Raw genomic sequence first — 21,904 nt, 5'->3', positions numbered from 1 at the left:
CTGTCTGCAGGGGAAGGAGCTGTACTGGGCATCTCTACCTTCCCGCAGGTGTGCTCTGGGGAGGGCTGGGCTATGCCACGGGACCTTTGCAGTGCCACAAACATACGCACGAACACCCTGGAGAAGACAGACGTGCCCTCCCCGACACACCGAGCCACACGGAAAGGCCCACGAGCACGCGCGCGTGCGTACGCTGCTCGCCCATGGAGCGCGCACGACTGCGCGTCCACGGGGAGCGGCACACGCCGACGCACACTTACTGCACGGCACACACACGAGGAGGTCGGGCACACACAGAAAACCACGGGTGCACGCACAAAACCGCGCACGCACACAAAGAGGGGTGCAAAGGAGCACGCCGAACACAGGCGCACGCACACCGCCCTCCCCGCCGAGGAGGCTGGAGGGGAGCGGCGTGCGCCCCGGCCCCACGGACGCACAGAAAGCACAGGAGCCACAGACGACACGCGCCCCCGCGGCCCACATACAGGTGGCTGCTGCGCGGCTCCCACATCGACATGTGGTGTCTCCTTCGCCTGTCTCTTCTGGGGAGGAAAAACAAACGGGTTCAATCCCCCCTTCACCCCTCCTCTCACTCGTGGGGGGCAACGCAGAGAGGTGTGTGTCCCCCCGCCCCTGGCACCCAGCACCTCGTTGCCCGTCGGCCGCCAGCTGCTGGGATGCCGGAGCGCGGCAGCCGGCAGCGAACCCCCCGCGAGCGCCGCGGCGGCGAGCTGCCCGCAGGGCTGCCCGCGCGCTGCGCCCGCGCTCCCGCACCCCGCCGCGGCACGCGTCGCTGCCATCCAGGGGGATGCATGCGGCGACGCTCGTGCTGGGGACGCGGAGCCGTTCCGTGGGGGCCGCCGAGCCTTCTCCGCACCGTGCAGCAGCAGCGTGGGAGAGCAGTGCCGGCTGCAGCCCCTCGAAAGTTTTTAATATTTAGCAGTTCTTTCAAACTCCTCCAAATTCACTTCTCCTGAGCAACACGTGGCAATTTTGCCGAGGAAGCAGCGTGTCGAGCCAGCCCCGAGCTGCTCGGAGCCGTCGCCATGGGTTGACGCTGCCCTGAGACCGCAGAGGGGAACGCGAAGCTCCCCGGCAAAAGCAAGGCATGAGGCCAGGGCTGAGATACTCCAGAGCCTCCGTCGCCTGAGCAGCCCCGACCCGGGGAAGCTGTCGGTGCCTTTCAGCCCCACCGGCTCTGGGCAGCTGGGGACATTCAAGGCTTTATGCTTTGCACCAGCGCAGAAAAGCTTCGGACACGCACAGCTCCAAGCAAACGGCCACAAGCATACGCAAACGCGCGTGCGGGGGTTTACAGGTTTTGCTTTTGCAAATGCCAGGGACAGGCGAGCGAATACACTGCAACCACATGGAGCCAAGCGCCCGCGCGCTCGCAGAGCTCGCGCAGGCGAGACGGGACGTGTCTCGCTGCCGTCTTGCGAGTTGCAACGATACCCTTGGCCCACGGGTGAGTCACGCTGGGGATTGCCTCCGTATAGCCACGGGCAGAGGAACAGCCCGGCAGAGAGTGAATTTTAGGCACCCGCCGCCGTCCCTGCAGCCCAGCCCTCAAACGCGCCCGCACTCCGCGTTCGGCACCGGCACATGACAGCAGCCGCATGCGTCCATCTGGCCGCCCACTCGCCAAACAGCCCCGAGCCATCTGCACCAACGGCGCCCGTGTACAAATACAATACTCCGCGCGGCACCGCAGCCGCCCACGCCAGCCTGGCCACGTGGAAGCACTCGTCCCGGAGCGCTGCCGGGCCTCTCTGCAGGCAGGAACGCGTGTACCAAACCTGCCTGTGCCGGGTACCCGCAGAGAACTGAAGCTATCTGTGTCTACACACACTCAGACACAGAGACCGGCTCGGCTTTCACCGCCCTGAGTTTCCAACAGCCCTTCGGTACCGGCTCTGCTCTGGCTTGTCCCTTGCTGTGAGGTCCCCGCCGGCCCTCCCCAGCTGCTGGCGTCGGCGTAGCACCACCAAAAGCACATCAGACCCGACGCTGGAGATGGTCGCCCCCGCGGCATTGCGCTTCCGTCCCTGTCCCTGACTCTATCCGTCCTGATGAGGGGGACGAGTCGGAAAAAAGACCCGGGAATGTCAATACCTCCCATTTCACTGCCACTAGAACAACAAGAGGCTGAAGAGCTCTCTCTTCCTAAGCAGCTGTATCTGACAGCGGCTAGAAAACTCTAGCAGGGATGTGCGGCGTGGGCAAATCCTTTAGTGCCCTAATATAGTCCATCTCCCCCTCTTCCTCTCTCCTATCTGTCCATCCTCCAGCTTCTTCTGCAGCCTAAATCCCTCTGTTCCCTCACTTTATCCGACACGTTCCCACTGGCAGCCAGAGATGGTCACGACACACAGATTCTGCATCTCCCCCATAAACCCCCCCAGCGCTGGGCCAGGCACAGATTTATTATGAAACTCCCGTCACCCCCAAACCAGGGTGATGTCTGCGGCGGCCGGGAGACCAGGCAGGGCTTACAAGTACCCCCAGCTCCTGCCGCCCCTAAAACCACAGGCGATGCCTGCAGGACGGGGGACCACCGCATCCCGCCGCTGCAAAGCCAGGGAGCTGGGGCCGTTCCCAGCACTGCCTCCGACCCCCCCCACAGGATCGGAGCTCGCCTAAAGACAGCGGTTTCTCTCGGCTAATCTGCGAGTGATTCTGCCGTGTATGAGCTTGGCTGGGTTTCAAAGCATAACAAAACCTAAAATTCCCTGGGAAGGGATTCTATAAAAAAAGAGAAAAAAGGGGAAAAAAAAAAGAAAAAAAAAATCCTTTCAGCCGTACTGAAATGTACTGTTTTGGGAAACAAATCAAAACGCCTCGTTCCAATGTTGAATTTGAAAGTTTTATGTGATTTAGACCATATGACACTGCAAAATAAAGGGAAAAAAGACATCTAGAAAGGAAAAAACAGAATTTTCTTCTGCTGAAACACAGAGACAAGGCTCCTTAACACCATACCAGGGGTTTATGTGGTTTGGAGCTTTTTTTCTTGCCCAAATCAAATTTCTGGACAATCAAATGTGGTTTTGCAAACCTGCTCCGTCTCTTGGAATTGCATTCGCTACTAGGGAAGGAGCCCAGCGGAGATTTGTGACACCGCTGCTCCCTTCTCCCCCCAGCCCTGGCTGCCATCCCACAGCTCTGCCACGAAGAAACTCTCCCCAGGAAAAAATATCACCCCTCCACAAAAAAAAACCCCTAAGATACCTTCCACCTCTCCCGCCTCCTTCCTCACCCCTAGCAGCAGCCCTGAGCATCTGAGCTGTACAATTAGGGCAGAAAACTTCTTTTAGCGGATTTCTGCCATGCCCAAGCACTGAGGCTGCTGTTTGCCGCAGGGGCGGGCAAGCCCAGGTCCTGCGGGGTGAGCTGGTCCCGGCTCCAGCCCCTCTCCGAAGGCACTGCTGCTTGCAGGGAGAGAGCTCCCAGACCTCCATCCATCCTCAGGAAGACGCCCAGAGAGAGAGTAACCCCACGCAGGGACCCCCTTTTCTTGCGGCAGCCCCGTGACCAGCCGCGCCGGGCTCAGCTTCAGCTCTCCACGCTGCCGAGAAGCCCGGCTGGGCTCGGCGGGGCACGGGGTAGCGGTGGGGGGGTCACTCACTCGATAGCAGGCATGTTTGGGGCAGACATGGGGCTGACTTCTTTGGCTTTCTGAAGGGCGTGCTTCTGGTTAAAGGCCTCCTCTTCCTCCTGCTCATCCTGCAGAGGAAAGAGGGGAGTTGCTCAGTGGGATGCTGGGGTTTCAAGGGAAGGCGCCGCCGTCGGAGGCAGCCGAACGATGCACGGGGCTACCTTAGCCGCCACGGCGTGCGGGAGAAAAGGGGAGCAGGCACCTGTTATTTCCAGAGCCAGCCTTTAATTTATGACGAGGATGCAACTTCCCCACCGCACCAGATCTTACTGAAGGCGTCAGCGCTACTTAAATAAGTGAACCCAGCCCACTCCAGGCAAGAGCCGGGCTGTGCGTGCTAGAACAGCCCCAGACGGCATAGACCAGCTCAGCCCTCCCTTCTTCACAGCCAGAGGGGCGAGACAGGCATCCCCCCGACGGAGTGGGAGGCAAGGCATCCATGAATGACCCCGGCAGAGACCGTATTGCTTTAATGAGCATGGTTATGTCTCCAGAGCAAGAAAATGTCATTAGGAGTCATTAGCACGCATTCAGCCGTTTCAAAAACTCAGCAGTCCCTTAATTGATGCTGCCGGTACGCCACGGGGCTCTCCCACCCCTCTCGCCCCAGCGGCAGCCCCTGGAAGTGCCACCTGCACCCGCCGTGGGGGGACGGGGACCCCCGCACGCACCCTTCAGACAAATGAGCACCGTGCCCCGTTTCGCTCGCCGCTGACGGGTCAGATTTACACCAGCGTGGGAGCCTCTCAGTAAGTCCCAAGGACCTGAGGAACAGGCATGGCCTCTGCAAAAAACGGGCACTGCGGGATCGCTAGTCCCCTCCAAAGAGCAAGCAACGACCCTTGCAGCTCTCTCCTACTCACCGGTATCCAGATGGTGCCCCAACATTTTAGCATTCCCCAAAGATTTCCCAGCACGGTCTTAAAAACAGCTAAGCCCAATAACCTTCTCAAGCACCATCCTAAATTGCATCCTAAATCACGTCCGCTGCCCCAGTGGGCAGATGGGGAATAAACATTGACACCACTGGAAAGCGCTTCCCACTCCACATCCCGAGAGTGCTTGGGCAAATAACCATCCCCTGCACCAAGGCAGGTGAGGGTTGTCTCGAGATGACTGAAGACAAACAAAACTGGGGAGCTTAAATGGAGAAATAGTTAAGCCACGCCTGATAGGAAGCGTGAGTGTTCCTGGAGAGACATGAGACCAGCACGTTTAGGTACTTTCCTAACTCAAAGTCTAAATGGCTTTGCCCAGCGTTACAGGTTGGTCCTTCGGGGAGGACCCTGCGTACCCTCCTGGAGGAAGAGCCCCCACTTCCAATTTGACCTGACCTCTTTCCAAAGCAGGCTGAGCTGGACAGAGTGGCCCCGGCTCTGCAATGAGGCCAGTCACAGGCAGTGCTCCTGGTGCCTTTCCTGTTGGTCCCCTCCTTCACTCTCCTCACACCAGCAAGAGAAGAAGGACCAGCTGGAACATACCTTGGTGAGCTCCTGAGCGTTGGCCAGGTTGTCCACTGCAATGGCCAAGAACACATTCAGCAGAGTATCTGTGAGCAGCTAAGGATGCACAAGGCACGTGTTAAGGACATGGGTGTCTGCAGCCACCAAAGGAGGGTGGCCCTGACAGCTCTCCACCAGCCCAGTGAGGAGCAGCCAGAGGGACAAACTCCTCTCCCATCCCATATATACAGCCCTCAGAGCACCTCCAGACAGCTCCTGCTCTGCGTTTGGAATGTCCAGGGCTGCCGCACGAGTGATGGGACTCCCTCAGTTGGGAGAGGAGGAAGGAGCGGTGGGTGGGGAGGGGGTGCCCCCAGAGAGGGAGATGAGATGGGCTTGTCTCCTAAAAGCACAGCAGCCGGGTGGATACAGTTTCCAAACAAGGTGAGGACGATGAAGTAGATGGAGGACCACATGCCTGAGCGAACGCCTCCCTGGGAGCGGATGCCATTGTACATCACCTCGTTCCAGTCCTCACCTGTCAGGATCTGCAGGAAAGCAAGCCAGCAGCTTGGACACTGCTGAGGATTTAGGTCTCCTCAGAAGAGTTTTGAAACTCTTCCGCCTTGCATAACAGAAGTGGAAGATTTTCCATCTCTTGCCATCTTCTTTGTTACACAGGAGGAGAGGGAGGAAGCAAATTATATCCTAAGAGCTGATGGAGGGGAACTCGTTTGGTTTAAAGAGCCCCCTCCAGCAAGCGTGAGTGAGCAGAGTCCCACACCTCTTTGGATGTGTACCCTTGCAGCCCAGCTCCTACCTGGAACACCGTCATGATGGCTGCGGGGAAAGTGTCAAAGTTGGCCGACGGCGTCCCATCAATGAAGTTAAACCTGGAAGTGGAACCGGGAAGACATAAATGGGCTGGAGTACTGAGGTCATCAAATCCCTGACTGCTGTGCTATCAGCTCTTTTGTGCTTAGGATGACCTTTCACCGCTCTAAGGAAGGTCTCCTGAGCATTTGATGCCAGAACCCAAAAGGACTCCTGGCCAGAAGGACCCACACAGCCCAGAGGCACCTGCCCGAGCAGGGACTTCTGTACGGGAGAGGTACCACCATTAGCAGCAGGCTGAGGGGCAAGGTTACAGTCTTCCTAGGCACCCCAGAGGGTGTCATACTTTGCTTTAACAACAGGAAATTCCTTTTCCCCAAATTTGAAACAACCTACCTGCCTCCAAAAAGCTGCATTCCCAGCAGGGCGAAGACTACAATGAAGAGGAAGAGGAGGAAGAGCAGGCTGATAATAGACTTCATAGAGCTCATCAGCGAGACCACCAAATTCCTCAGGGATGCCCAGTACCTAGAAAAAAGAGACAGTGCTGGAGTACTTGCGGCGATGCTAACAGGACAGCAGGAGCGACTGGATCCGGGCTGCAGCCACAGTCCGAGGCAGAGGGTGACAGGCACGGACAGTTGGTACATACTTGGTTATTTTAAATATTCGCAGGAGACGAAGGGCTCGTAGGACACTGATCCCGAAAGAGGTTCCTGGTCTGAAGATAGCCCAAACAACTTCAAAGATGCTTCCCACCGTGACCTGAGCAGCAGACACGGCCATGAGTCAAAATCAGGCTCAGAATGGGCTGTTGCAGGAAACCTTCACGTGCCTGAAGATGAGGCACCCACCACCCTGCCCAAGACCGGGTGTCTCGGTCTGGCACAGGCGGGCTGTCCCAGAAGGAAGGGTTCCCCTGCCCACTGCGGGGGCCATCCCGTTCTTCTCCCCCTTGGTGCCTTGTGCTGCAGACACCTGCCAAACATCTCCCCCCACAGCCACAGCATCTCTGGCACCGCTCACCCCACAGTCGAAGCAGTTGAAGGAAGAATGGAAGTAAAGTCGTGGCCCCATCCCATACATCTTTAAGGACATCTCCAGGAGGAAGAGTCCAAGAAACAAGAACTCTGCATAGTCTGAAAGAGAAAACCCAGACGCGCTACCCTCGGGGCACCAAGCTGTGAGGAGCATCCTGCATGCATCCACCCATAGCCCACACAGCACATCGCAGAGATGAGGACAAGTTGAGGACCACGCAGCTTCCCCCAGCTCTCTCAGGACAGGGTATGGCATGAGGGAAGCTTGTCTGCGAGGACCTCAATTGTACGTAACAGAGCACCAATCCCAGAAGTTAATCTTTCAGGGTAGGTGCCCTTAATATCCCAGGGGTTTGAGACAACCAGAGATGGCAAACACAGAGCAAAGCAGCTCTTCAGCTTTATACAATGGTGGTTGGGACATCTGCTAAGACATTAACCACACGACACTGTAGGGGAATATTAGCAACCTGGATTTAAATCATTGCACAGCTGGAACTTGGCCAGGGTAACAGAGCCAAACAGCCAAAAGCCAGTGAAAAATTCCTCCAGCTATTTCATGAACATTAGCAGGCAAGAGTCTGACTCTTCACCTTGTCCAAAAGATGCTTCTCACCACAACCAGCTGCCTTACCACACTGTGGCGTGCTGGGATCCTGGCAGGCCTGAGCATGCTAATGCAAATTTGGGCAGGGCTGGTGCTTCACAGGGACGTTTTCAAGGTGAGTAGGAATAACACAGATGAGAAAGCAGCACTGTCCCTAACAGCAGCAGCTCAGGAGTAACACATGGCTGTCATGGAGTTGACCATGCTGCTCTACAGTTAGCACCATGCTTGAACAGACACGGGTGTACTGCCTCTGAGACCCAACCTTGTACTATGGCCCACAGTGGGCTGGGTGATGCTCCAGCAACTGGTTTCAAGCTTGGGATCTCCATGCCATGCCCTGCACCAAAAACTTTAACCAGGGGGTTCTCCCACAACCAGTTCCACCCCTGTAAACTCACGCCTTTCCAGCAATTGCTTGTGGGCATTCAAAGATGGATCTCCAGCAAGCTTTCCATTACCACTGTTCACAATTTTAGGATAAACCCAACTGAGAGCTGCAATCTGTTTCTCTCCCTTGACAAACACATCGGACCTGAAGGGCATGAGGCCAGTAAAACTCCCTCACATTTGCTCATGGGGCTGAGACAGCCATCAGTGGCCACAGGGCCAAGGGCAAATATGAACTAAATGGCTGTACGAGGTCTTTTTTTTTATCAACAGTGAATATAACCCAGGTTATTCCCCACCCAGCTCCATACCAGCATGACTCTGGTGGGATTCATCCCCACGTGCCCTGGAGCAAGGAGCGACGGCATGCTGCAACCATGGCCACTGGAGATAAGAAGGTTGCAGGAGGTTTTGTCTGCCCACACACTGCTCTCACACCTACACAAAGCCCAGGGACTCACAGAGGAAGTGGGTGAGCCAGGCTGGCTGGTTGTGATGGACGATGGCCACACAGGCAGTGTTGAGAGCCACCAAGCTCAAGACGATCCAGTAGAAGACCTGGGATTTCACCATGTGGCGAACGGAGATGCGCAGGAGTCGCTCCTTGTGCCGTAAGTAGGAGGCACCATCCACTCTGGCACCTTTGAGGCCAGAGTGACTCAAAGGGTTACCTAAGGGAAAAGAGGGGGGAGAAGGAATTGGGTGCTCCAGTCAAGGTGAGAGAAGGAGTTGGGTGCTCCAGCCTTCCCCACAACACGAGACAGGACAGACATCTCACAGACATTGCTCTTATGGGACATGACTTAAGCACAGAGTTTTTAAATGGTACAGGGGCAGCGGGTGGCTTGCCCCCTTTGCTGTCAAACTAGCAGAGATGGCCGATCGGTGACAATCTCCACGTGATAGGTGCGACCCTCACAACTGGCAGAGGTTTTGGGGAGGAAAGCTCCGAACTTGTACTAACCCAAGGTTGGATGAAGAGGTCTTCTCTGCGCCAGCCTCCGCTCGCCCACGGAGGAGATATCGACACAGTGCTCATCACTTGAGTCACGATTCATGGCGTCTGTCCGGTTCCTTTTGATGGTGGCTCTTCTGAGCACTGGGAAGACAAGAGGAAGAGGGGGTGGTGGCCCAACTCTGCCCGTAGGCAGCTCACTGGACCAGGGCCTGGTGATAGTACTTGGCTAACTCAGGTCTGGTAACAGGATGGAGGTACCCAGGTGACCCTAGTCCAGAGCTTTCTCTTGTGTGGGACCAGCCACCTCTTGGCTTCCACACTGTCTCAGGGGTTATGCTGTCAATCCATCTCCCCACACCCCTCTCTTGGGCTGCAGACCCCACTGGGGTATCTCCATTCCTCCCATCACAGCTGGAGGGTTTCAACCTCCAGCTGCAGGCAGGCAGAAGGAAGGGCAGGCAGGTGCCTAGGCGAGGCATTGCTTGTCTTACCTTCTAAGGCTGAGGTTCCAGAATTTTTGTTCTCTTCAGCCAGCATGACTTCCTCTACGCAAAACACACAGTTCATCAGGAAACAAGACACAGTTGGCTGAGCACATCAGACCTCACTGCCTTGTACCCAAGCACTTTGCTCAGCCTGGAGGTGGTTGCTCTAGGTTGCAAACTCTTGTCAAGTATCGGTTAAGTGTCCAAAAGCAAATTCTGGAGGGTGGCAAGTGGCAGCTACCACACATTACATCAGAAAAAAATTACTTGTAATCAGCCCTTCTTCCTCCACTGTAATTAACACCACTAAAGAAGTTGAACATTGTAAACAGGTCTGGGGCTCAACATCTCAACCCAGGACCAAAACGGAGATCTCGTTTCAAGTCACCCATCCTTTTTCAAGTCTGAACGCTATATGAAAGTGCAAATCTTCCCATCCCAGAGCTGAATACACTGAACTGATCCCCATGGGGGCCAAGCAAGGACAAGGGCAGTGGCAGTTTGTGCACCCAGCAGATCTTGTGCACGGCTGGGTGTCAGCACGAAGCCTGGAAACCTCTACCCCATCAGCCCTTGCCCAGGTCCAGGTGGGAGCCCTGAGCTGGGCACCAGCGCGTACATCCCCTCCAGACTGCTCCAGGAGCAGGCTGAGCTGGAAAACCACCGTCATCACTCACTGCTCTACTTTCCCCCTGTCCACCACTGCAGGAGAACAGCAAACCAGCAAACCTCAAGAGAAAGGAGACCACGTCAGAGCAAAGCTCACAGCCGTGATGCTCACAGCCTCCCCTGGTGATGTAGTACGCCTCCCATTCAAAATACGACAGTTTCATGCCACAGAACGTGAGGTTTCACCAGCTACCAGCGACGTCCTTGCTCTCTGCCTGGCTGGAGAGCTGCCGGAGCGCCTAGGGCCAAGCTCACCCATGCACCCAACGCCACCGTCTGAGCACCTGGGCAATTCTGGGCAACTTTAGAGTTGCATTAGATGACACACGGAGATCCCTTCCCATCCCCACCGCTCCACATGACCAGCACCCTGCGCTTCCTACCCCCCACCCCCGGAGCCCCCCAGCCTTTACCCGCTTTGTCTATCCAGGCCCGGTAGCCATTGAGCTCCCGCTCGATCTGCTGCTGGCGCCGCAGCTTCATGAAGGCTCGGCGGTTCTCCACTCGCTCGCGCTCTTTGGCAAACTCCCTGGGGAAGGGCAGAGGGGGGTGGTCAGAGGGTAGCCGGGGACAGTGGGGCGCGGGGGGGCTGGGGACACCAGGGGGTTGGGAGGGGAGGCAGGGACCGAGGGCAAACACAAGCCAAGGGCTGCTGGAGCATGCTGGGGAGACGCACGGCCATCCCCAGCTGAAGCACGGCCAGGAGATGGGTGAATGAACAGAGAGGAGGAGAGGTTCTTCGCAGGACTGGCGCAGACGCACGCGAGCAAACCCCCTGCTCGGTCACGCAGCCCCGCAAGCCCCGGAGGTGCTGCTGTTCGGGGAGGATGCCCCCAGCGCCTCCCAACTCCAGCTCAGCTTCTGCGTGTCCCTTCAAGGAATAAAAACTGGGCACCGTGAAGAGGCAGCAAGGGGAGGGAGAAGGGCAGGTCCTGTCCCCTGCCTTCCCCACCTCCTCCTCTGAATCCTTCTTCTTTCCAGCTTCTCCTTGGAGGATTTTCCGAGGACATGAGACATCCTTGTTGCCCTTCTCTGGACTCTCTTCAGTGAAGAGAGTGTCTTCGCTGTCCGGAGGAGGACGCCAGCTTGGCCTGGCACAGGCAGGAGGGCAGGCAGCACCTCACGGGCTCTGCGCAGGCAAAGGCAGGCGCCTGCCTGGGGCCAAACGCCCAGCGACGCCGGCCGCAGCTAACGCCGTGCCCACCGCGCGTGCCGCCTCTCACACACGTGTGCACAGATGCACCAGCCTCCACGTGCTCACCTGGGCGCAATCACAACCAGGCTCCTCGGCACACAAAATACCCTATTTCACCTATAGCCCAGCCCCGAGCTGTGCGAAGACACCCGTGGGCAGCTAGGGCTACACAGACCTTCCCACGCGCCGCTAAAACACACCACCGCGCCGGTGAGCGCGGTCTGCTTCCTGCTGTACAGACGCTCGCGGCCGTATGCGGAAGGCCCGCGCAGGCTGCCCTCCCGAGGGTTTCACCTACCCCGTGTGCAGAAGCACCTGAAGTCCTAAGCACAAACGCAAAGGCCATCACCCGCAGAGAAAGGGAAATACTCGGCAGGAAGCGCAGGGGTGGTAACGCAGGTAACCTCCCACCCACGCCGTGGGTTACACGCGAGACAACACGGCCAGACCTGCTTCTAGGAGGTCCCACGCCCCATACTTGCTCACCCCACACGCCTGGGGCACCTCAAGCCGCACGTCGACAGCCACGTTTGCACACAAGGAGCGTTCCTCGCACCAGACGTGCCCCCAGAAAACACCCTTCCTGCCTCGCAACCACATGGCAGGGCTGCGAGCTGCTGGCTGCAGCTCCCCGTCCCAGCCCCGAGCCCCGGCAGCACGGAGGAGCCCAGCCTGCGCCCTCAGCCTCCTCCCGGCCCCGGGGCGCTCCGAGGGAAGCAGGATTGCGAAGAACAAATGGCACTGTTCTCTCTGCAAGATGAACGTTTCTCTCCCCGGAGACTCACAGCAATCTCCAGCCCCCCCCCAAAAAAAAAAAAAAAAATTCAAAAGAACTGAAAGAATCGGTCTGTCTGCTGCAGAGGGAGTTCAAGTGCATTACCCCAGCTGAGCTATTACACCCTTAATGCTGTGTGGGCTTTTGCATGTGTGTGTGTGCGCGCGTGTTTGTATGAAAAGCCCCGAATGTTCCCTGCATCTCTCGTTTAAGATCCCCAGACAATTCAAGCATTTTTAATTCCACCCCAGGAAGGTGAAGTTTCCTGCCGCTCTGGCATTAAGCATCAAATGACTCTCCCCCTCCATCGCTGGCTTTCAGACTGAAATGAGACTTTCTTCCTAGGGCAGGGAAGGGGGAGAGAACAAAAGGCAACGAAGAGAAAAGCAGCCTAAGTGGAGGGAAGGAGGGCGGGAGGAGACGGGGGAGAAGGAGTGACCTCCCACAGCCAACAGCGAAACGTGCTCTCAGGTTTGGGCACGCCGTGCCGAAAACCCTCCTTGCCCGAGCTGGAGGAAAGGCAGGACGTTTTTGGCTGTGCCATCATCCCTCAACGGCCTTTCTGAGCAAATTTGGGATGTCAAGAAAGAAGATGCTGTTTGCAGCCAGAGTTAGTGGTGAAGTCGCCTTTCTCCCTCTGGCTTGGTCCATGGGTCCTGCCACGCGCTGAACCTCTGCCCCACAGGCCGTAACCCCCTGCCAGCCAGCGCTTTGGCAGGGCTTTTGCCGGCGAGACCCTGCAAATATATTCTGTGACCGGGAGCACCTAGAAAGCTTCCTCTGATTTACACCAGCTGGGAATCTGGCCCCTCTCTGCCACCTCTTGCTTGCCCATCCCTCCCTCCATCTTCCAGCTCCTCCTCTGCTGAGGCTAGCGTCTCTTTTTGCCGCGTGGCGAGAGAAGCCGTCACCGCGTGTCCACGACGAAACTCAGCCAGAAGAACCAGCTGAGCCTCCAAACACCTTTTCCCAGAGGAGGGAATGGGAGCACCTTTCCCAGTGCCCCCCTTATTAAGCAGCGTTTCCCCCCACCCAAGCCTTTGCTCAGGGAGCCGTGGTTTGTGAGAAAGCGGTGCTACCCGCGCCGAGGGACACGGGCCGTGCAGCTGCGGCAGCGTCTCCGAGGGAGACACTTCTCACACGCTTGATCCCTAATGGAGCTTAATTGCTTTTGTCCATTAGGAGGAGGAAGGGGTGGCAGAAAGGGGGGGGGGGGGGGGAAGTTAAGCTCAACTTAATGAATTATTACATTTCAGAGAGACACATTACCGAGCAGGGCAGCAGCGGGGGCTGGTGACATCTGAGAGTGGGTAGGCGATGCTGACAGATCAAGGATTGCTCAGAGCCAATTTGCAGCAGCGGGTAGAGATAATGCCGTGTGTGAGCGAGAACGGGGCCAGCGATGGTGACTGACAGCCGCTTGGGAAGGCTCCAAGCTGCAGGCAGGGCGGCATCGCAGCGCCGAGAGCGCCGGGCGCCGGCTTCCCCTCGAAGGGCTCCGCTCCCCGGCGTGTTCGGGTTACATCGCAGGGCTGGCACAGTTTAGCCTTGCAAAGAGCCCGAGGCTGTGCTGCCCCATGGGGTCCCCGCGAAGGGGCTCAGAGGACCCCAGCAGAAAACATGGTCCCCACTGGCAACACCTCTGCTTGTCCACGCAGGAGTCCCGGCCCCAAATCCTCCAGCATGAAAACGCCCACCTGTGTCAGCCAAGCTCCCCTCCCCTCGTGCAGACCCTGTGTCGTTGCAGCCCTTCCCCGCCTGGCCTTGTCGAGCCGAAGGCGCGCAGCGAGCGATGGAGGCGAGCGCTGAAGGTCGCGGTGGGAGCTGGGGAGCAGCGTGCCATCTGTCCTCCTGCACGCAAGGGCACCATCCACCCGCGTGCCGTGCCCGGCCTGCCGGGGGGGTCGGAGCACAGATGGTTCGCTCCTCTGCCTGCAAATTCTCCTCTACGGCCTTGGCATTCCCTTCGCGTGGCCCGAGAGCATCTCTGCTCCCGGCAGGAGAGGCTGGTGGACACGGCCACGTTCCTCCGCCTTCCTCCCGGGGCCCCCGCACCCTCGCGCGTACCAGTGCAGCAGTGCTTCTACTACATTGGTGAGTTCTGCTCAAAGGACTGGAGAGCCCAGGTCTGTTTTAATGGGAGAAGAACCCATATGAAAGCATTCACATGGGAAATGAGTCCCCTTTTTCAAAAAAACACAAACACACAAAAAAAAACCCCACCAAAAAAAAAAATTCACCCAAAAAACAAAAAAACAAACCCAAAAACCAGCTAAGAAAAAAATATCACAGATGCTGCAACCCACATGTACCCTTTCTGGAGCTTCTTTGAGTCCTGAGCAGGTATATAGCGCTGGTCATATCAACATTGTGGGTTCCATGCTTTGAATCTACAAGCCAACCATCTCCAAGCCCATCAATTTGTCGCTTTTTGCCACTGCCTCCAACAAACCAGTTTGCAAATAGGTCTTAAAACAACACGAGGCAGCAGAAAGGATGGGGTGGGAAGAGGAGAAATACTGGATTACACGCTGAGGATGAGGCAGCAGTACCATGCTGCTGCGAACAAAACATATATAACGGGAGGTACAACAAGGAACGCTATCTGTAAGACGTCAGGTAATACTGCTGCTCTCCTCGGCGCTCATGAGGTCTCAGCTCATGGCTCCGCTTCAGGTTTCAGTGTCACAGTTTGAGGAAAAAACACCTTCGACTCCAGGAGGGTGTCAGGGAAGGTTATGGGACAGAACTGACAACAGACGGTTTGGAAAACACGGATGAGACAGTTGCAAACCAGACAGATCAGATGGTATTTACCCAAGAGGTGTAAAGGAACTAAAGTAAGAGTGTTGAACTAACGCTGCAGTCTGTAACCTCGTGCTTCAACTTAAACAGACGGTGGCAAGAACTGGCAGTGCAGACCGGGATTATTCACCGAACCGATAGCAAAGGCTAGAGCAGGGACTCCAAAAGGTACAAAAAAACCTCAGCAGAAGGAAGGTGTGCTCCATGGATCTGCTCTGAAGGAGGAAACAATTTTTTTGGATAAGGGTAATTGCTTGATTCAAGTTCACTTGAATTGCCAGAAGTCGTCAGAGAAGATTCCAGGTCAGGTTGGACGGGGCTCTGAGCAACCTGATGGAGTTGAAGATGTCCCTGCCCACTGCAGGGGGGTTGGACTAGATGGCCTGTAAAGGGCCCTTCCAACCCAAACCATTCTGTGATTCCTTAACAAAGCCAGACTGCCTCAAGAAAGTCTTCCCATGAAATGCTAACTCATGAAAAGAATCTTAAAAAAGGAAAACAGAAACATCTTATTTCTTGTCTTCCCTTTTAGCAGTGGCCATTAGCTTTCGGTCATCCCTGTGTACTTTGGCGAGAGTTACGTGTTTGCCGCGTTGTGACAAAGCTGCAGCAGGAAGCGGAGCGTACAGCTGACGATGCTAAAGAGAGCACATTTATAGAGCGCCAGCAGACATATGAGTTGGGGAATGAAAAGCTGACAAGCTGTTGGCGGCATCGAAGGGTAAAACGGGAAGGAGCTGGGAGATACCAGCCCTGAGATAACCTATTACATCACTGTCCCATTTAAGAAGGGGCAGACGCCGATGGTTACCTTTTACGTTGGAGAAAGCTCATGATTTAAATCAGACTTTCTTATGGGTACTCGCTGATGTCTGTCACTTCTACTAGGTCCTAAAGGGGCTTGTATTAGACAGGATTGATACCAAGCAGCACAAACAATTCAGAAAGACCTCGCCATTGCAGTTTGCATTGACACCCTATACTAAGAGGAGAAGTGAACAAAAATAGAGGCAAAAGAGAAAAGCAACGACAAGATGAAGACACAGGGAGAAGGCAGCCCAAATGCGGAACTGTCTCCACAAGTGGGGAGAGGACAGAAGGGCTCCAGATGAGGAACCACCAGAAGAAAAGTCAAGACTCCCAGCACTAAAGAGCTCCTTTTATAAGCTGGTCCCTCAAAGAGATATGGGCCATGGCGGCTCCACATAGGGTCCAAAGCAGCAAGGACAAGACCACCGTTGGCTGTCTGCATTATGGGACACTGCGCTTTTCCCAAGGACCGACTCCGTTACATGTGCTGCTGCCAATGGGCAATGTGGGAGACCCCAGGAACCTGGAGATCTCCTGGGTCCAGGCTTTGGGCAGCTTTGAACATGAAGCTCATGAATTCAAATAATTGGTATTTGCTGCAGAGCCAGAGCAGCAATGGCAACACTGAAATGACTCAAAACAATGAGAAACACAGGAGAACTCAGACTTTGCCTCTGCTCAGGGGAAATGCAGCCCACTTAACAGCAAGGACTTTAAACACTTCCCCTCTTCTCTCTATTAATCCCCGTTTCTTGTCTACAGTTAGCCTCAGTCAACAGGCTCTCATTCATCCAAGGGCAGGGTCACTCGTTGCTTGGGAACATGGTTGGGCATCAGCTGTATGTTGCTGCAAAGCCTGTCCCTCACCAGTGGATCCCAGCAGAGATACAGGTGTCCAGTCCAGCCCCTGCATTCCAGGGTAGGATCAGCTCCAGGCAGCTCGATGCTGCTCCACACACTTCACGGATGCTCTCCAAGCGTAAGAAGTACTTCATGATCAAAGTGAGAAAAGCACGCGTGGATGCTTGCTTTGCGCTCAGCTCAACCCTGCTGCGACTTTTTTAAAAAAAAAAAACAAACACAAACAGGTTTTCCACAACATTTGGGCTGGACTCAGAGCAGCCAACAGTGTGGAGAGCTTATTTTTTTGAAGTAGAGAAAAATAAATTACAAAGAGGACAAATATCACTGGGAGAAGGGAGCCACGGACATCCCAGTTGTAGAGTCTCAGTTTCAACATTTTTCCAAGGGTCACAAGGCCAGGCTTTGCGTCTCTGTCCCCGTTGCTCGGAGAAGTCTGTTGATCGTGATGTTGCACCGAAGGCAGCATAGCGTGGCGAACCCACGCTGCAAAAAGGCTACGGAAAGGTGACAGAGGGTCTGGTAGCTCCAGCAGCAAAAAGCAGAGATGAAAACTCTGGATTTTCTTTCACTCTTATCAGCCAGGGCTGGTATGAGCAGCGCAGCTTCACTTCAAGAGCCCTGGGAAAATGTCACTCCTCCCCTTCCCTCCTATGCTCCAGTTTTTATCCTCTGTAAGTGGAGAACAGTTTTACAGTCCCCCTTCGCAAGTGACAGTGATCTGCAGATGAAAAGTGTGGGGCCAGTGCTGAAGGCAAGTTACAGCATGGAGGAAAAAAAAAAAAATCACCAATTTTCAACATTTCATCACATTCACTTCCCAGGAACTCTCAAGCACTCTGACACCTCCAACACACAAATACAATGAATTCAGGACGAACCATCAAGCGCGAAACCCACAATGCAACTGCTAGATACGTCACTCCGCCACTGCAAAACAGCCAGCCACGGTGCGCGAAGAACCGCTAATGCTACGCGATTCCTTCGGGGCAGCCTGTCCTTGCAGGCATGGAGTTCGTCATGGAGGAACTGGGCATCTCCAAAGCCATCCAAGTCAAAGAGCTTCAGCCACAGCTACATGATTGCTGTCGTTAATCAGGATGACGGAAATTACAAAGATCTGGAACAAACAACTCCAAAGGCAATCTGTAAGCAAGAACTATCTTGCCGGGTGCTTTGTCAGGAGGATCAAAAACGAGCCTTTTCACCCACAGTCTGCAGACAACACGCAGTCCACTGAGCAGATTTGCAGTTAGGCACGAAGAAAAGCAAATCTGAAGCAGCTGAAACGTGCTGGCAAATAATTTGCAAAGAGAAATCAAAGGGGAAAGTCACCAAGTCATCTTTTTGTTATGGATTTTTTTTTTTTTTTAATCCTGTCCGACTGGCTGTAAGAGGAGTCGTTATTCCCTGTAAGACGAGGGGGATACGGCACGCCAGGCACACGCGTCTCGTGTCAGGCAGCTCGTTTGCAAGGGGCTTGAAGACCCTCCGCAGAGAGGGGGTACAGCGGAGCAAGGCAGAGGGGCACTCCTTGAATATGGATGCCCACCTGGCTGCTGAATATAGATGAAGATCTCAAAGGTTCCTTTGCTTCACGTGTGCTCAAGTACCACATCGATGACACGAGAGCGTCCCCAAAACAAAGGGACAATGGTGGCTGTTCCTCACCCAGCGTGGCCCGACCAACGCGCATCCCATGATGGTGTGGATGTGGCACTTCAAGACATGGTTTAGGGAACATGGTGGCGCTGGATTAATGGTTGGACTTGATGATCTTGAAGGTCCTTTCCAACCTTAGTGATTCTGTGATGCTGTGATTAATGCTCTTCCCAGCGTTTTTGGCTTCAAACCACCTGATCCAGCTCGAACACACGGGGCCCAGGTTTTGTGTAGAGCCGGCAAAAAACCCACCCTGTTTCCATTGAAAATGAACGCTTGTTCCTTCAACGCCCTTATTATTAATTGCTATAAAACTTAATTTTATTCATCATTTGTTATGCCTCAAAATTGGATGGGAAAAAAATTCAAATTAAGTGAAGTGAAAAGGTTTCAGAGATGGTATAGAAGGCTCCTAAAGGAGCTGAAGAAAACTCTCCGGAGACTAGGAACACAGCACTAACCCAACCTGAAAGAAAGAAGATCTTAAGACAAAGAAATCTTGCCAAACTGATCCTTTAATTATAACATTAGTCGTTTCTTTCAAAGGCTTAGTGCAAGAGCTGGGGGTGGGGGGCAGAAAAGACTTAAAGGGAGAAAAGACTTAACATTACCAGGATGAGTGGAAACAATTAGGAGGATTTAAATTACTCTCTTGTTTGGTACAAGGCAGATGGATTTCATTTTTCTTGCCATCATGCTCAGCTTCTTGCTCTGCCATCAGCTTCCACAGGTCTTCTCTTTGGCAGACCCGAGGACCCAGCCTTCCCAGGTCGGGCAGCATCCCCTTCCACCCTGCACCCACTCAGGTATTTCTGAAACACGAACGCTGGTGATTATAGCAGCTTTGTCACCCCGGAAAGGGGCTGGAAGTATGAGACTGGAGAGGGGAAAGGAGTCTACCAGCCCTCAACAGCTGCAGTGAATGCAAGGCGGCGATTGCAAACCAGATTTTCTCCGCAGGGGCTGGGGAAAGGGAGGTGGAAAAGAGTCAAAACACAGCCTGCCTGGTCTCAGAAACTCTGCATGAGTCCTCAACGTTATTCCTCGAAACATGGCTTATTTCTTCTCTTCGCTCTTTCATCTTCTTGCTCCCAGCGACAAGCTAGACATAAGCTCTTCGTTACCGGGATGGCGATGCTGCTGCATCCCTGCAGGCAGCGGGGACCGGCCGGCACGGCTCTCACCCGCTCTCTGCTGCTCTGGAGGTGCAGCACAAACGTACAGATCCAAAGTGTTTTACATGAGAAACAGCTGAACGGGGGGGGGGGGGGGGGGGAGAAACCAAAAACTGCTTCACAAGGACGAAGAGCAGACCTTTGCAAATCTCCAGCACGGGGCACGTGCAACTTTCGCATCCCCCCAACTCGGAGCCGACCGGCCGCAGGGCACTGCCTGCACCAGGGCCATCGGCCACGGGGCGGGAGGAGGGTCCCATCCACCCCTCCGACCCACCCCACAGCAGAGGTGGCTGCAGCTTACGGTTCTCTCCCCGCGCTACAGCGGCTCTCCCTGGAAAGAGGTGCGGAGCTGCGGGTGCATCCTGCCCCACCGCAGCCGGGCGCTGGGTAACACCATCCTCAGGACACAGGATGGCGGCCGGCAACGCTTGATACGAGTCTCAGGATCTTCCTGAGCTCCCAAATCCACCGGCTGCCACGTGGTGATGATTCTCCATCCTGACTCGCTCCCACTGACTCTCTTCTGCCAGGATTATTTCAGTAGCTTGTGTAGCTTTAAAAGTTGAGCAGTCACATCCCCTTGGCCTTCATACCTGCAAAATGCTCTCGAAGAGGAACAGGGCCAATTTTTTTTTTTTCCTCCGTGCTTTCAGTTAGAATTAATTGATCCGTAATTGCACCCATAGAGGGGGAAAGTTAATAGACACAGCAATAAATGCCAAAACCCCAGAAGAACTGGCTCTCCAAGCCCCTGCCTGGAGCGACTCCATCTCCTCTTAATAGCATTGCATGCAATTCCAGCGCATGTGTGCGCGTTAGTATTTAGAGAGAAAAAAATCAAGAAGCCTCAGTATGATGGAAATAATTTCTTTTCCTCTCCCACATACTTTGTGCTTAGGAGCAGATGGATCCAGGTTGTTTACATCACGGAGGTCACGCCTCAGCTTAACAGTTAGGGAACTGACTGTTGGGAGAGATGCACATCGCAACCAAAAGATTGGTAAATCTGGGCTCCGGCAAACTTCTGGTGGTGGCAAGTTAAACGTCCAAATGTGCTCCTGCAGCCTCTTCGCATTCAGGACCAGCCTCAGCTGTTTGATCATTTCCCGGAAGAAAAGCGCTGCGGAGATGAAGCGAGGGCTGAGAGGCAGCTCTGCAGCAGCTCGTGAGCGTGAACTTCGAGAAGGCGGCTGGAAATCCCAAGCGGACCTCGTTACCCACTGGTGCAGATGGTGCAGTTCGCAAGCGACGTGCTGCCCAGGCTTCTGCAAGCGGGTTACCAGGACTTGCTGCTCACCGCTGTGCCCCGAGTTAACGGAGCGACCGTGGCTTCAGCTAGCCAGACGTGGCTGCCTGCAATCCCCAACTCAGTGCCGTAACGCCAGGGAAAGGTTTTCTTTGCATGGAGGTGTTTCCATGCAGCTCATCCCCAAAGTGACCTTCTCCTCCCAGCTCAGCCCAGCTGCGTGCAGGGGATTCAGCCAGATCCCGGCTGCTCATCCACCTCAGAAGGTCATCCTTCCCCTCCAGCAGCAGAGCCAAGTGCTGTCTTCCAGCGCAAAAGGATTGTGAAAAGGGTTAAAAACAATAAAAACTAAGCCAGCAAAGCGAGGAACGAAGCCCTTCTTATCGCGCCCAAGGACGTGCGTTGTTTGCGTGAAGAATTACCTTCTCCCCCCTCGCGTCGCACCTCTCCGCGGCTCCGGCAGCATCTTTGGCAAGAGGATACTTCAGAACCGCCGAGGTACGGCGTCCACCGAGCCGCAGCGGCTGCCTGTGGCCGTGACCAGGCAGGAGGGCACGCGGGGTGGCCTTGCCATCGGGTGGCAGAGCCCAGCTCGCCGCCTCCGCTCACCTCGCTCAGCCCTCCGGGGAGCTGAGCAGCCGTGCTTTTCCCTAGGTATCTGGCACGTCACGAGAGCATCTCCATTGCCAATTAGGCCACCCACCCACTCGCATCCTTCCCCAATACAAACCCTATTAGCAATAAACAAACAGTCGAAATGCCAGCCGGCGCCTGGGAAGAGCCCTAGACAACTGCATCCAATCCGGCGGGCGCGGGAACAGCTGCCTCGTGCGGTCCTGGCGCAGGCGAGCACCCAGCATGGACTAGAACACGGGCTGGGCACCCCACCAGCCACCCCGTGGTCCTCCTACCAGTGGCTGGCTTGCAGGTCCAAGCAGTGCTACCTTGCTGTGTCCCCGGGCTGCTCTCAGCATCACACCAGCACCAAAAGCCTCAGCGTCCACACGACACATTACGCTGGCACGATTCAACACGGCGGCAACAGGCTTTTCCAGCTGTCCAGCCCTGAGCTTCCTAATTTCCCCTTCTCTGGGAAAGATCCTGCTTGACACTGGCAACCAGCTGGACTTGGCTCAAATCCCCAAGCTGGATGTGGTGTGAGAAATGCAAAAGCCACCCAACGCTGCTTGGATGTCTTCATCCTCCATAAGAGCCCCTTCCGTACAGCCTGTCCCCAGAGCCCCTGGACTCAGTCAGACCCCAGACTGAGAGCTGGGGAAATTCAA

At 55.2% G+C, this 21,904-nt stretch overlaps 1 protein-coding gene across 1 annotated transcript in view; it reads right to left on the bottom strand.

Moving 5' to 3' along the window:
• Positions 1 to 21,904, bottom strand: part of CACNA1E (calcium voltage-gated channel subunit alpha1 E) — a 95,772-nt gene that overhangs the window by 35,632 nt on the left and 38,236 nt on the right. Inside the window, exons 8-19 of the mRNA XM_082002825.1 lie at positions 10,500 to 10,615; positions 9,424 to 9,477; positions 8,939 to 9,073; positions 8,436 to 8,645; positions 6,964 to 7,076; positions 6,590 to 6,702; positions 6,334 to 6,465; positions 5,924 to 5,996; positions 5,534 to 5,651; positions 5,143 to 5,210; positions 3,632 to 3,729; positions 489 to 545 (exon numbers count right to left, since the gene is read on the bottom strand). Of these exons, the coding sequence (XP_081858951.1) occupies positions 489 to 545; positions 3,632 to 3,729; positions 5,143 to 5,210; positions 5,534 to 5,651; positions 5,924 to 5,996; positions 6,334 to 6,465; positions 6,590 to 6,702; positions 6,964 to 7,076; positions 8,436 to 8,645; positions 8,939 to 9,073; positions 9,424 to 9,477; positions 10,500 to 10,615 (1,287 nt within the window). The remainder of the gene's footprint in view (positions 1 to 488; positions 546 to 3,631; positions 3,730 to 5,142; positions 5,211 to 5,533; positions 5,652 to 5,923; positions 5,997 to 6,333; positions 6,466 to 6,589; positions 6,703 to 6,963; positions 7,077 to 8,435; positions 8,646 to 8,938; positions 9,074 to 9,423; positions 9,478 to 10,499; positions 10,616 to 21,904) is intronic.

The sequence above is a fragment of the Phaethon aethereus genome, assembly GCF_964289735.1.
Source record: "Phaethon aethereus genome assembly, chromosome: 8".
Lineage (NCBI taxonomy): Eukaryota > Metazoa > Chordata > Aves > Phaethontiformes > Phaethontidae > Phaethon > Phaethon aethereus.
Note: the sequence above shows the minus strand (reverse complement) of the source record. Positions and strands in the feature narration are given on the sequence as shown.